The 13,731-nt window shown below is 44.5% G+C and overlaps 1 protein-coding gene across 7 annotated transcripts; it reads left to right on the forward strand.

The window, feature by feature from the left end:
- Nucleotides 1-40: 40 nt before the first annotated feature.
- On the forward strand, nucleotides 41-12,137 carry LOC104141242 (G protein-activated inward rectifier potassium channel 1-like). Of its 7 annotated transcripts, none has more exons than XM_068919199.1 (5): nucleotides 41-350; nucleotides 652-1,371; nucleotides 3,400-4,483; nucleotides 9,311-9,527; nucleotides 9,810-12,137. In XM_068919199.1, exons 3-5 carry the CDS (start codon nucleotides 3,833-3,835, stop codon nucleotides 10,391-10,393), a joined length of 1,452 nt encoding a protein of 483 aa, XP_068775300.1. In that variant the 5' UTR covers nucleotides 41-350; nucleotides 652-1,371; nucleotides 3,400-3,832; the 3' UTR covers nucleotides 10,394-12,137. The 7 variants fall into 7 exon arrangements, 6 of the variants coding, with proteins under 6 accessions (XP_068775300.1, XP_068775303.1, XP_068775304.1 ...); XM_068919202.1 differs by having other exon boundaries at nucleotides 652-820; XR_011136313.1 differs by lacking the exon at nucleotides 41-350 and adding an exon at nucleotides 5,909-5,975 and having other exon boundaries at nucleotides 357-1,371.
- Nucleotides 12,138-13,731: the final 1,594 nt, after the last annotated feature.

Here is a 13,731-nt window from a genome sequence, read left to right on the forward strand (position 1 = left end):
CTGGGGCCGCTCTACGCGCCGCCTCCCTCCCCCCCGCGGCCGGGGGGCGCCGCAGCCCGCCCGCCTCGTTGTGCGCAGCCGGGGGTGTGCCGCGAAACGGCAGCGAAGAGCCGCGGCGGCAACGCCCTGCCGAGCCTGGCGGCTGCGGGCCCCGACGCGGGGCTTCACCGAGGGGCGCGGGCAGCTCCCGAGGGCGCGGGGCCCCCGCCCGGCCCCGCCCGGGCTGCACAGCGCCGTCGCCGGCGTCACGCGGGGCGAGTCGGGGGTGGTGAGCGCGGCCCCTCGTCCCCGGCGTTTCACGGAGCGCTTTGATGGAGGACAGCGCAGCAGCTTTCTGGATTTTTTTGTAGGTAATTCATCCCACGAGGAGGGGACGTGGCGCTGGAGCGCGCACAAAAATACTTGAGGATGAATCATGCTAGTGGGTATTTGGTGTCAGGCGTTAAAGGTAAAAACAAAGAGCTGTGTTTGATGTGGTAAAAAATGGGCAAGCAGTGGAGAGAGACCCAGGGAGGGTCGATGAAAATCGCAACGGCAAGGCGGAAGGTCGCTTTGCAGGGAATAGGCTCCGCAGAGGTAGTGTTTGTTATCAGAGCAGCTGGCATTTGTGGGCGATGCGGAGGCCAGGTACAGATGCGTTTCCGTTTGCAGTCTTCCCTCTAGGTCTTCGGATGGTTTTCCCCAACGTGAACAGTTGGTCAAGGTAGAGAATGTACTTCTGCTTAGCCTGGTTGTGTCCCCGGCCTGATGACCGCACCACCGCTCCTACCGTGACAGCGCAGGGACAAACCAAATGGCTAAAGCAGAGGAAAGAGTTCAGGTACATTCAGAAAATTGCTGCAGTTAAGGTGTGAGGGATCAAGATTAATGCGAGAGCCTGAGCATTAACGTGCTCAGGGCCTGAGCACTTTTCTTTTGCGTTGGAGAATTCAGTTTAACGTTAAGTGAAGAGAGGCTTGTGCTGTGGCTTGCGCAGTTAGCACACAGGCAGAGACGTCCCAAGATGTAAATCCCACAAGGAGGGTTTAGGCTCGCTGTCTGCCAGCGCTCCAACATGCCTTGTGCCGAAAGTCGGTTAGGCAGAGTTGAGAGGCCCGTTGGCTTTATCATCTATATAAAATACCATACTTGGCTGCAAGACCTGGCACAAATCATAGTGTAAGATGGCTTTCAGGCCTCAGGAGTAGGGATAGGACAATATATTAGCCACTTACCAGCTGCAGAAGTAACGCTTCAGGAGTAAAGGCGCTTTGGTCAGTCAAGCTTTTAGGATCAAGAACATCCTGCTTAAATATATTTAAGCATATATAGGAAGGCCAGTCTGCAGCACACAATGTTATTTTGGAAAGAAGCAGCAAGTTATTTACCAAGGTATTTCCTAAACATGCATGATAATTTTATGCTTTATAAAATTTAATATGTACTTAAATGCTAGTTTCTCCAAAGTTATTCATTATTTGTATGTCACTACTGTAATGAATGGCATTAATTAAAGACAAAATAGAAATGTTTCCCAGTATCCTCCTAAGGATATCCTTTGTTCACCTGAACAAAGAATAATGTCACAGAAAATAAATCTTTCTTTCAAGGTAGGGTACAAACATCAGTACTTCCATTTGCCTTGTCTTGGGATATAAGTTCACTGTTGTGATTGTAAAAGGATAGAAAAACTTTTAAAATTTATCAAAATACAGAGAGAAAGGTACATAGCAACTTGCAGCAGACTGCTTTGATCGTTGTTACATGAATTTTCATTTCATTTGTAAAAATGCATACATGAATAATTTCATCAGACAAGTAGTTGTTAGACAAGTAATTGTCAAATCTGTTACACTTCTTTACAAATACTTGTTCTCGACTGCAGATGGCTTAAGGATTTACTCAATGTGGTTTTACAAACATTATGATGGCAGCAACGTTACTAAATGCATATAGGAACAGTTGGTTTATTCAACTATAAGTTAATCATTACGTGAACAGATAATAATACGTTACCAGTCTGATACCGCGCCAAGAAAAAAATCAAACCAACTAACTGTAGTTTCTTGTATCCCCAGGATACAAGGGCTTAAAATCAGGCATATACTGTGCAATGGATCATCCTGCAATGCAGGATCATCGGAACTAGCAATGTCTAAATTGGCTCCAGAGCGGAAAACACAGTAAATACATTACTGTAGTACACAGACTAATAAGCCCCGCTGAGAGCCATCAAGCTGCAATACCTGTATGGTGCTGGACCAACCAGGATGAAAACCTGAGGCAAGCTCTGTGTTCTTTCCATCTTGCTGCATTGCACAGTATAGATATGCATTAAGTCACATGACAAAAGCTATCAGTTAGTGGCAAGTCTTGGCATCATTCGCTTGACCTAGAAAAATGAAGGCGTGTGGAATTACCAATCCTGAATTTTTGTGTCCTGAGCGGCTAGCTAATCTAATTTCTCTTCGGTGTGTGTTGGATAGTAAACCCCCCTCCAAAAGACACAATATATGCTATTAATGTAGAATCAGAAAATAAACTCTTTCTTCTGCTACTATCCCCCACTTCTGAGTATTAAGAAACTAAGAAACTGTTCAACTAGATGGCACATGCCTGAAGAGAGATGAAAATGTTTTCTGTTGGACTATAAAAAAAGAGCTTTGTCAACATCTTGGATGATACTTTCTTGCTAACTGCACTACTGTGATCTATCTTTTGCAAAAAATACCAGAAAATATTATTTTTCTGATGATACTTGGGGAGAGGGAAACATTTTGATGAAATTTCTGTAGCTAAAGGGTGTAATTAATCTCAAGTTGATTAGTTCATCTGAATCTTGCTTTCCATATTTACCGTGAAAGTGAAGTACATGATTTGGGAGGAAATTAAAAGGAAAAAAACCGTGATCCACCAAGATCTGGAAAATATGGCCCCAGATATACCGCAAAGCACCTACTAGCAGCTAGGCATAGAGCCTTCTTGGAAAGTGTTAATGAAGTGATGTCAAGACTGACAGTGTGAACATCTTAGAAATAATTGGTTATGCTTTAGTATATGGTGAAAATATTGAAATTAAACTTCAGACAGACTAATAGTTTCTCTAATTCCTGCGCTAGAACTAAAGCAAAACAGAGTCACCGTTACTACAAACTAATTCTTAATATGTCAATAGCTGAATGAATGCAGGCTACAATTCTGTAATAACGTGCTGAAAATTAGGTTTTGAAATTACTCATCTGAATAGAAATAATGTTCTTGTGCAACTGTGAATTAACTTCAAATACCACTGATTTTTGAGAAGTAACATTAAAAGTAATAACGTGACCAAAAAAGTCACCACCTGGGCCTCACTTAAGCATTGAACGCATTTAGAAATCGTTGTTTCTCATTTCAAATCTTTCTGTCCATCAAAAACAGGAGAGCTGCACTGAAATCACTTCAGGGTCTAGGGAGCTGCCTTTTGAACAGCCTCTCTGCTAGTTCAACCGTAAGCAGGAATGCACAAGTGGAAGTGATTATGGTCTAATTCTATGCATGAGTTGCAGAAGTGATTATGGTCTAATTCTGATGGGCTGGACCTTGTTTACTTAGAGTACTTACTTTATTTTCAAAGCGGGCTGAGGATTCGTGTGCTTGCATCCCTTTGTTTAAGAGCTGAGCTATCGCACGAGTTCCTTTTAAAATCCTTGATGCTGCTGGCAACGCTGGCTCCCAGTGGATGACTCAGTGCTGCTCATATTGTTATTCTAATCTCTGTCAGCCAGAACACTGCTAGCGCAGTGTTACGGTGAGACTGTGTGCAGGCAGCGGGGCCCCGCGGTGCCCACGGAGGGGCTTGGCACCCGGCGGCATGTCGGCGGTCCGCAGGAAGTTTGGGGATGAGTACCAGGCGGTGGGCTCAGCCCGTGGCAGTGCCCACAGGCAGCGGCAGCGCTTCGTGGACAAGAACGGGCGCTGCAACGTGCAGCACGGAAACCTGGGCGGTGAGAGCAGCCGCTATCTCTCTGACCTCTTCACCACACTGGTGGACCTCAAGTGGCGCTGGAACCTGCTCATCTTTCTGCTGACATACACGGTGGCCTGGCTGGTCATGGCCTCCATGTGGTGGGGCATCGCCTACCTGCGAGGTGACCTGCACCGGGTGCATGACGAGACCTACAGCCCGTGCGTGGTCAACGTGTACAACTTTCCCTCCGCCTTCCTCTTCTTCATCGAGACCGAGGCCACCATCGGCTACGGACACCGCTACATAACCGAGCGCTGCCCTGAGGGCATCGTGCTCTTCCTCTTCCAGTCGCTGCTCGGCTCCATCGTCGACGCTTTCCTCATCGGCTGCATGTTCATCAAGATGTCCCAGCCCAAGAAGCGAGCCGAGACCCTCATGTTCAGCCACGCCGCGGTGGTTTCGCAGCGGGACGGCAAGCTCTGCCTCATGTTCCGTGTGGGCAACCTCCGCAACAGCCACATGGTGTCTGCCCAGATCCGCTGCAAGCTGATCAAGGTGAGGCCTGGGATACAGGACTGCTGCAGGGAGGGGTACTACTGCACGCCACTTAGCAGGTGGTAGTTGGGAATAAGAAGTTGATTAAACCAGTTTCGTGGTGATATTGAGTCAGTCCCAGCACTCACTGAGGACAGAGGCCAACTGTGACCCCCTCTTTCCCTTGGGTATGGGTCCTTGTGGAGTTCTAAACTTGCAGTTCCTTCCTCCATGGTTCCTGCTAGGGGCCTTTCGGCATTTCAGAGGGACTTCTGTAAGCTTTTGTGGAAAGACCCTTTAATTTTCACCAATATCCATTTATTAAGCACTGGCAATAGTCAGTACAATTCAGAATACAAGGAAGAACTGGAAATCAAAGGAAATCATAATCAAGGAATAAAGAAACCCTCAGGAGACAGTGGAGTTTGGCAGGCACTGATATACTGGGCGAGAATAGGATAGAAGGCAGATACTGTGTGTGGCATGCTGAGAGGAAGAAACATAGCAGCTACGTCATGTCACAGGAGCGTGCTTGTTGGGGGGCATCAGAAGCTGAATGCCAGTAATGATTTTGGTTTCAGAATATCATACATGAATGTCATAACTGTTCTATGTTCTCTGCTCTCCAAAAGAGGATGCTAATCCTCTTTTTGGAGCAACGGACCATTTTAATAGTCTGCAAAAACAAGCCTGATGTGGTAGGTGACTGGACCCCAGTAAGTACAAAAGGCTATTTTTTATTTGTTGCGCAGAAGGCTTGACTTGACTACTGATTTTTCTTTGCCAAAGAATATCATTTAAAATGGAGACGCAGCTAGGATTCGAAAAGAGGTTGGATATGTATATGGAGACAAACTGTCCCAAATTATAATGGAGCAATTTTTGTAGGATTCAGAAAGCCAAATGGTCCATGATTTGTGTTGATCTGTAACTCTTAAAAAATAGAAGAAACCCTTCTCTGAAGTATTTAATTCTGGCCATCGTCCAAGATGGAATGCAAGTCAAAGTGGAATAGGAGCAGTGTAGCAGTTGTGCTTTTACAATGTTAGTAATTCACTGTAAACTGTTTTTGAAATAAGACAATTGAACACACAACGTGATGTGCTGTCTCCTAATAATCCTTTTGCTATACTACACTGGTATGGAGATGATTGGCACAGAAAACAGGAGGCCAATTGACAGATCTGCTTGACTGATCCCTCCTGTGATAGCTGTTTCATAGACTAGGCATTGGATCACTAAGTAGTCCTTGATTTCTTATCAGCAATCTTCATGCCTGTAACTCGTCTTCAAGCTGCTTTCTGACCTTTGGCAAATATGAGCTACGGACACAGGGAGAAATTTAAAAGTAAAGGTTTGAATGCTAGCTGCTTCCTAAATCCTCATTACAAGGCATGTTTTCCAGCGCCTTATTAATTCCCATGTCTTCTTCTAAATCCTCTCCAGTTCATTGAAGTTCCCCCTCAATGGGACACACGATTCCAGCAGCCCATAGTAGTGGTTCCAGCCGCATGTGAGTTTACATCAGCTGCTTTGCAGTAATTTCCTTTGTGTGTCCTGCGATCCTATGGTGAACGTGAGGTAACTCACTTACCATTTACCTTTAGCGAGTCCTGCCTTTTTGTTGTTTGTACTCTTGAGTTGTGCTTTGTCCAGTGGTGCTGACAGCTGATCTCGCTACACTTCTTCTGCACCTGATTAGATAGCTAGATTTTTTTACTTCTGTCACAGTGAAGCAATGTGAAGAAGTGTGTCTTATCGCATTTTTGTACTTGAGATAGGAGCCATATTTAGCAGTGAACATAGTGTTTCAGTGGGACCAATGGAGCCCAGAGAATTTACCTTTGTAAAGAAAGTACACCAAGCTAAGTCTGCCCGAATGGCATTTACTGAAAGTGTGATGTATGCCCCAGGATACTTGGTAAGTTAAATTGGTGCCATCACACAGCGTTGGCTCTTTTTGGTCTGGGAGCTGACTACCAACATAGTGTAGTGATGTCATAGAGAAGTCTAGGCCCCTTTTTGGAGTGAATTGTGGAGAGTTTAGAGAATGGAGTTACAAGACTAAGTGCGTTTCTTTCAGCCGAAACTTTTTCAGAAACCCGAGTCATTCTAATTTATGTTGAGTGCTCTAGAAGCAAGAAAAAGCAAACTGTTGGAGCAAAGAACAGAAAGCAGCTGGTTGGAAGTCCTTGCTGGAAACGTGCAGTTCCAGGTCCCAGTGCAGTTATAGCTACGTGTCCAGTTAAAGAAGGATGTTCATGAACAACAACACTTTAAAAAGAGCTCCAAGAATGAAAAAAGGGTAGGAGTGAAGACTCAAAGGGCATAAAATGTTTGGCCAGACCCAAAAACAGGCTATGGCATGAGGCGATGACGTTCTACCTATTGTTCCAGGAAATGTAGTAATTGATTTAGCTCTTCAATCAAGTAATAAGAGATTAAACTAAGATTCCGTGGCAGAAAGTTGAAGATGGAAAAACCGAGACACCTAAGGAGTTCTTTTTGTTTGTTTGTATGTTTGTTTTAGCTGCAAGGCAACTAGCCTTTGGAGCAACTCTTCTACACCTTTGAATTCTCCATCTCTGTCCACGTTAAAAATGAAAGCTGGAGCATTTCTAAATAATTATGTCTTTGTTCAAGCATATATTAATCTGTGAAAGTTATTTGGCTTGTGCTATGCAGGATGTCAAAATATAGACTCACTAGCGTTCTTCCAAAGAAACTGCTAGCGGTTTGTAGTCCTGTGCCTTCCACTGTCTGTCTGTGCTCCTTTGAGTAAAATTATATGCAACAAAGTTCTCTGGCTAGGAGTCTTCACAGGTTATGGCTATTAAACTACCTTCATTTGGGTGCAGTGATTATTTTTTACTTAAGAAATGTTTCTTTTAAAAATTCTGTGTGCCCTGTGTATGTAGACGCTGAATACCCTCAAACACAACTTTTTGCTTTCTCCCAGACTGTTATCTCTAAGCATCCTTTTTGGATTTGTTTTCTATTGAATACACTTCATAGAAGACCCCTGCAAAGAGAAAAGTGGCTTGTAGACAGAGTTCTGAAGTCCTTCAGGCAGTGATTTGTGCAAACATACACATCTTTGGCTGTGCAATTGTTTTTGATAAAAATTTGGGAAAATCTGAGGTTTGAATGTGGGTTCATACAGCTCACATTGAGCAGTTACCTTTGAGCAAAGATCACATGTTGCCAACTGATCTGTGCACCCGCTGAAAGAACAGTAGCCAGGCAACAAAAGCAGTGGCACAGTCTGCGGCTAGTTCAGCAGGTTCCCTCAGGAAAAGAGAAGGGATGTTTTGCAGTAGTTTGATTAAACCTTTGCATGTAACAGAGACTGTCATGATTGCTATGCAACAGTGGTTTTGATCGCTTTTATTTTCCGGTGCTGGAGCATTCTTTAATCTTTCAAAGCACAAATATTCTGTGAGAACATTTTTACAAGCGATCAGCTGACATTCCCTCTGGCCTCATCGCTAGTGGGGAAACTGAGTCTTGTCTAAGGGAGAACTTGGCTGTTCAGACACAAAGAAATGCTTTTTTTCTCAGCAGAAAAACAGACAAATAGCACATAACTAAAACAGTGCATTTTATTTTGTAAAGTGGCAGTGCCCTATCAGATACAGAACTGGTTATACAATCACCAGTAAATATCAGGCAGTTAGATATTCCGGAATTTTTAAGATACAAGTGGAGAGACAGTTTGAAAGTACAGTAGTTGCTTAAGGATATTTTTAAAAGATAGAATACCAGGCTGATCTAAGTCAACAGCAGAATTGCTAGTTTTGCTGGGCTAGGACCTCGCACAGAGAACAAGCTCAGATTGTTTCCTAAGGTTAATGAATGGAGTTTCCATGCAACGAAGCCAGTACGTTTGTCAATACTAATACATGCAGTTAGAACTGTTTAGTAACTATGTAATCACTTACTATTTGTAATCAATAGATCAGCTTCCTCGCAAAGAGTTACGTGCTTTCTCATCAAGCGATAAGCAGAAAAGATTTTAAATATGCTCTGCAAATCTTTAATTTTAACAGGTTATTTCCACCAGAGACCTTTAAAGCAATTAGCTGAGGAGCTGTCTGGCCAGCTGACACGCCTTTTTAGTTATACTTTGAATACTAGGGAGAGTTTGGGGGACCAGGAAAAAAAAGCTAACATATCAATATTTTTAATTGATCAGTAAAATGACCTGAATAGAAATGGGGCACCTAGCCTAACAACGATCATGAGCAATATCATAAAATGGGTGGTACGTGCTAATTGGCAAGGGGTGATAGCATATTTGATATCAATTCAAATAGTTCTGTGGAAATAAGACTTGTCAGACATACTATCCGATTACGATGATGCTTACCTTTAAGTCCTTTGAGGTAATACTGGACAGTATATGACAAACAAAAAAATAGCAATGTATAACAGTAACGTAACATGAATTCAGACAGTGGTGCCTTCTTTGTAGATTTCGAGATGTAGTCCTTAATGGGAACTTTTGCAGCAAGATGTTCATAGTGGGTATCTATTGTAAGGCATATGGTACCTGATATTTTTGTCATTGGTTTGTAAAACAGGTGGATATCAGAATAAAGTTTGTAGGTTATGAGGAGGTCTAGTGGCATGGTAAGAAATGTCAAAATTGGTCATATATAATAGCTTTGTAATATTTAGCATTAGTTATATCTCCATATGATGATCCCAGACCTAATATGTGGATAACAATACCATGAAAAAGGCAGGTTCAGATTTGGTTGCGTTGCTTCTCCTGTTTTGCTTTTGGCTGCATTGGTTCTTGTGTTTTGCTTCCTGTGGTGGTTACTGAACCGTTTTTATCTTTAGTCCCGACAGACACCAGAGGGAGAATTTCTGCCGCTAGACCAGTGTGAGCTGGATGTTGGATTTGGAACTGGAGCTGACCAGCTGTTTTTAGTTTCCCCATTAACCATCTGTCATGAAATTAACTCAAAGAGCCCCTTTTTCTGTCTCTCACAAAGATCACTAAGAAGCGAGCAGTTTGAAATAGTTGTCATCCTTGAAGGAATCGTTGAGACTACAGGTAAGATTCAGAATAATACGCATACTCTAATTGTTAGTCTTTGTCTTAAATCCTGATATTTATAGCAAGGCAGTTGTTACTCCCTGCAGGTTCCTAGAAGCTCCAGAATATCCTTCCGTATGCTATACAGCTTCAATGGCCTCTTTCAGCCAACAGAAGACCTCCCTTTCCCATAGGGCTCTGCATTACTGATGCCCAAAATGGCCATTACATCCAAGATGTATGCTGGTCTAGTTGCTCATGTAACAGTGTTAGTGTTCCTGTCTCTCTCTCTCTCCGTAGGAATGACGTGTCAAGCTAGGACATCTTATACAGAAGATGAAGTTCTTTGGGGTCACAGGTTCCTCCCAGTAATGTCCCTGGAAGATGGTTTTTTCCGTGTCGATTACTCTCAGTTTCACGCTACGTTTGAAGTTCCCACTCCTCCTTACAGTGTTAAAGAACAAGAAGAAAACCTATGTCTGCCGTCTCCTCTGAATAGTCCTATCAGTAGTAACAAAAGCAAAAGAGAACAGTTTTTTTCACTTGACTGCATTGATATTGCAGGAGAGAAAAACAAGCTTCCTAGTAAACTTCAGAAGATTAGCTTGAGAACGGAAGACCTTCCAAGAAAAGCCTTGAGAATGAGTTCCAGCAATGTAGAGAAGACTTGCCGTACCGGCGATCTCTTGACAATTCAACAAGTAAGTCCCATCTCCAACAGCAAAGATCGTGATGAAGGGATACAATTGAAAGCCCTAAAAATCAACGATGAGTCTTTGGCTACTGCAGATCTTGAGTTCCAAAAGAAGCTTCAAAGTATATGTGCTCTAGAGATGAATTTGGAAGATAATTTGCCTGCCAAACTTCATAAAAATGAACTCTGATCACCTCTCTTAAGAGCAGAAGCAACAGGAGTTGGTGCTGATAAACTACATTCAAGACTGCTGACCTAAAGAGTTGTCTTATACTAACGTAATAATTTGGTTTTGTTACTTTTCAAGAAGAACAAGTTTTTGTATAATTGTTCCGTACAGATGCAATTTAGATAGAGTATTAGGAGTTTGAGGGACAGTAAGTTTAGATTGTTGTGCCAAAGAGGTTGCTGGTCTAATGATGTTTATTGGCATGCTTACGACAAATCAACATTGTCTTCCATGTATGTAGATGCTTTCTAATGAAGCAAGGACCAGATTCTTGGTTGCTGAGTGAAATGTTCAGAGATCAGGCAAAAAAAGGTGTCAAACCAGCTAAAACACAATTTTGTGCCGCTCAGATCTTGGGCTATGCCTGATGCACAGAATACAAGAACACAGAAAGAATCTGCGATGCTGCACTGTCGTAGTCCAGTTGTCTCTCCATGACCCTGCTGGAAGATAGCCTTCCTCCACAGCCTAATGGTACGAATCCTCCCTTCTCAGCAACTGTGGCACGCCAACTCCACCCTCCCAGAGTCTTGTTCGTTGTCATTCAGGTTAAGGGAGTGGTTTGCAGTAGCCATTTGTATGGTCTGACTCATATAAGCTCTCATAAACATGAGGAGCATTTATCCTGTCCAAAATTAGACCCCAGCACTGCATCAGATGCCCTAAATGCAGTTGAATCAGTTTGAAGGGAACATGAGGTAGGTAGCTCAGATGTAGACATCTCAAATTAGTGGTATATTTCATACCTCAAGATCATAAAATACTAATTTGGAGACTCCTGGTAAGTAAATAAGAGCAAAGCACTAGATAATTTTTCAGTCATTACATATATGAACAATCATATACACACACACACACACACACACACACACACACACATACATATATATATACACACACAAACACACATCTCAGGAGTTTTACTAATGAATAGTTAGGGTCTTTGATGTTGTGCATTTGTTTTTGTTACATTCGCCTTCCCTCCTTACATATGGTTCTCAATCATTTTTTAGATTTGAAATTTGTAATATGCATTTCAGGTTAGAACTCTGTATGATATATATATACTGGAAGCAAAGACAGCATAGTATCTATAAAGTCTCTTACAGATTTCTCTAAGTGAGTGGCCTGAACAAGAGGGCAAAATGTTCTTTTCAGTTTTCTTTTTTAATTTTGCATAACTGAAACTATGTTTTGCCATACTGAGCATCAGGAAACAGTGAGAACTAGATTTTGGCTTTCTTAGATTTCCTGTGGTGCCATACTTCAGAATAATCACATTTCTATGTTAGTATTTTGCTGTCTATCTTAATCTGTGAAAGTGGTTTCTTTGTTGGGTCAGTAGTGAGCAAGTGTAGTCAGAACTCACTATTTTGTAAAATATGATGTTCAGTAGCTCACAATATTGGGTGCTCATCATTAGCAGAGCATTCCCCAATAGAAGAATCAAATTCTGCTCTTGTTAAATGATAGAATTCAGTCAAATGAAAAGAGGTTGCTGTGGGCATATCAATCAGCAGTGCATGCCTTTGTAACTAAAACAAAGAGGTAAAGTGATTTATCCAAGCCAGGCATAGCACATGCACATGCTGCTCTCTCGTGTCGACGTACAGCTCTTGCCTAGAGCAAGAAACCGGTGTTTGGCACAGGTTCGTTTTCTTGGGTTTTTTTCTTTTTTTCTGAATATAAACTTCAGTATTGTATATGCACTGAAGTCTGTATTTTCATACACAAAATGTACTAGTATGGGATATTTAGGTGACTGTGAAGTCTTGATGAATGATGACTCTCCCCATTCTTCTTATTAATGACTGTTCTAGTCATTAATATAAAATAAAATTACATCCACCTTGGGTCTCAAGCATTCCTGTGAGTCAGCAAACTCAGAGTGCATTTCAAACAGACACGAAAGCATTGAGCAAGCGCACTGTGTCTTGCTGCTTTTCCAAATATCGATGTGAAAGGTTGTTCGGTAAATGTTATGCAGCTGTCAGGAACGTAAGGCAGTATTCTGTACGGTGTCTTCTGGAGGGTAGTGCTAAGCTATTTTCATTTGTCCCAGTTCTGGGCTGCTCCTAGGGAGGCAGGGTAGGTTTAGAGAGCCTCCTGAGGCTTGCCTGTAGACCAGTCTCAGTGCTGCAGAGAATCCACTCTCCAGAGGTAATACAGTAGTTTACTGTGCTCCCTTTTGTGCCAAAATCATTGCCCAAGTACTTCTGGAAACCCTTTAAGCCACTCTGTGCCCACTGTGTGAAGTGGAAAGGTGTCTTGCAGGTTGTGGTCCCAGGACTGATGGTCCTAGTGTACCTCTCATACCGCTATTACGAGGAGCGCGCTTGCCCTGGAGAAGAGGATGAAGGAGGGGAGAGTCAACTCGTAAAGGTAAAGCAAGACCAGGGGGAGCCTGGAGATCCAGGCAGGCTGGGAGGAAGCGCGGAGGGGGGTTGCGTGGCACCCAGGGGGCCGCGAGCGGTGCGGGCCAGGCCCCCGGGGACCGCGCACGGTGGAGGCGGGACGAGGCCAAACAGGCCGCACCGACCGCCCTGGCACCACTGGACCGGCGGCGCCGCCGCCAGCGCCGGCCGCCGCCCTGCGCCTGCCCGCCGGGGCCGCCGGCCGCCTCCCTGCTGCCTTCGCCGGGCCGGAGGGCGGCGCTGCCCGCGGCCGCGCACGCACGCGTAGAGGCGACGAGGTGGTCTGTGTGGCTCTCGCATGACAACGAACTGCGCGGCGCATGCGCGCTGGTGCCGCCGTGCTCGCTGCTGCCCTCGCCCGATCACGACCCCGCATTGCAGCGAGCTGACTGCTGCCCTCGCGTGTCGAAATAGGGGTACGGCAGGGGGGGATGTGCGCACGCGCAGTGTTTCCGCACAGCTCCCTGCTGCTCTCTCGACGTACAGTAGCACACGCGGAGGGCTTGCGCATGCGTATTGGGTTCCCCTCGCTCTCTGCTGCCCTCGCGTGTCAGCACATGAGTACTGCACCCGGCGGGGGTGCCAAACAGCCTCGCCGTGCTCACTGCTGCCCCCGGGGGTCGACAAGCCAGTCCTGCAGCCACTACTGCTCTCGCCTGCCTACAAAGAATGCTGCAGCCAGCTGTCACATCCATGCAGCAGGATACGCGTACCTCGGGAGAGGTCAAAGACGCTGGAGGACCCAGCGAGACATACTGGACTAGGGAACCCCACGGCTTCGGGGCAGCTGTACAGGAGAGCACAGGGCTCAGTGGCGGGTTTCAATCAGTTGGTGCCCGGGTTGGCTGGTGCCCACAGTCCGTGCCTGGAGTGGGGAGAGGCCAC

This window comes from Struthio camelus, chromosome 25 (genome assembly GCF_040807025.1).
Source record: "Struthio camelus isolate bStrCam1 chromosome 25, bStrCam1.hap1, whole genome shotgun sequence".
Lineage (NCBI taxonomy): Eukaryota > Metazoa > Chordata > Aves > Struthioniformes > Struthionidae > Struthio > Struthio camelus.

Excerpts from the sequence above, each read along its gene's own strand:
- LOC104141242 (XM_068919199.1), top strand. The coding sequence starts at position 3,833 with ATGTCGGCGGTCCGCAGGAAGTTTGGGGATGAGTACCAGGCGGTGGGC. Across the intron at positions 4,484-9,310 it reads TCCGCTGCAAGCTGATCAAG|TCCCGACAGACACCAGAGGG; the intron begins GTGAGGCCTGGG and ends TTTTATCTTTAG. Across the intron at positions 9,528-9,809 it reads AGGAATCGTTGAGACTACAG|GAATGACGTGTCAAGCTAGG; the intron begins GTAAGATTCAGA and ends CTCTCTCCGTAG.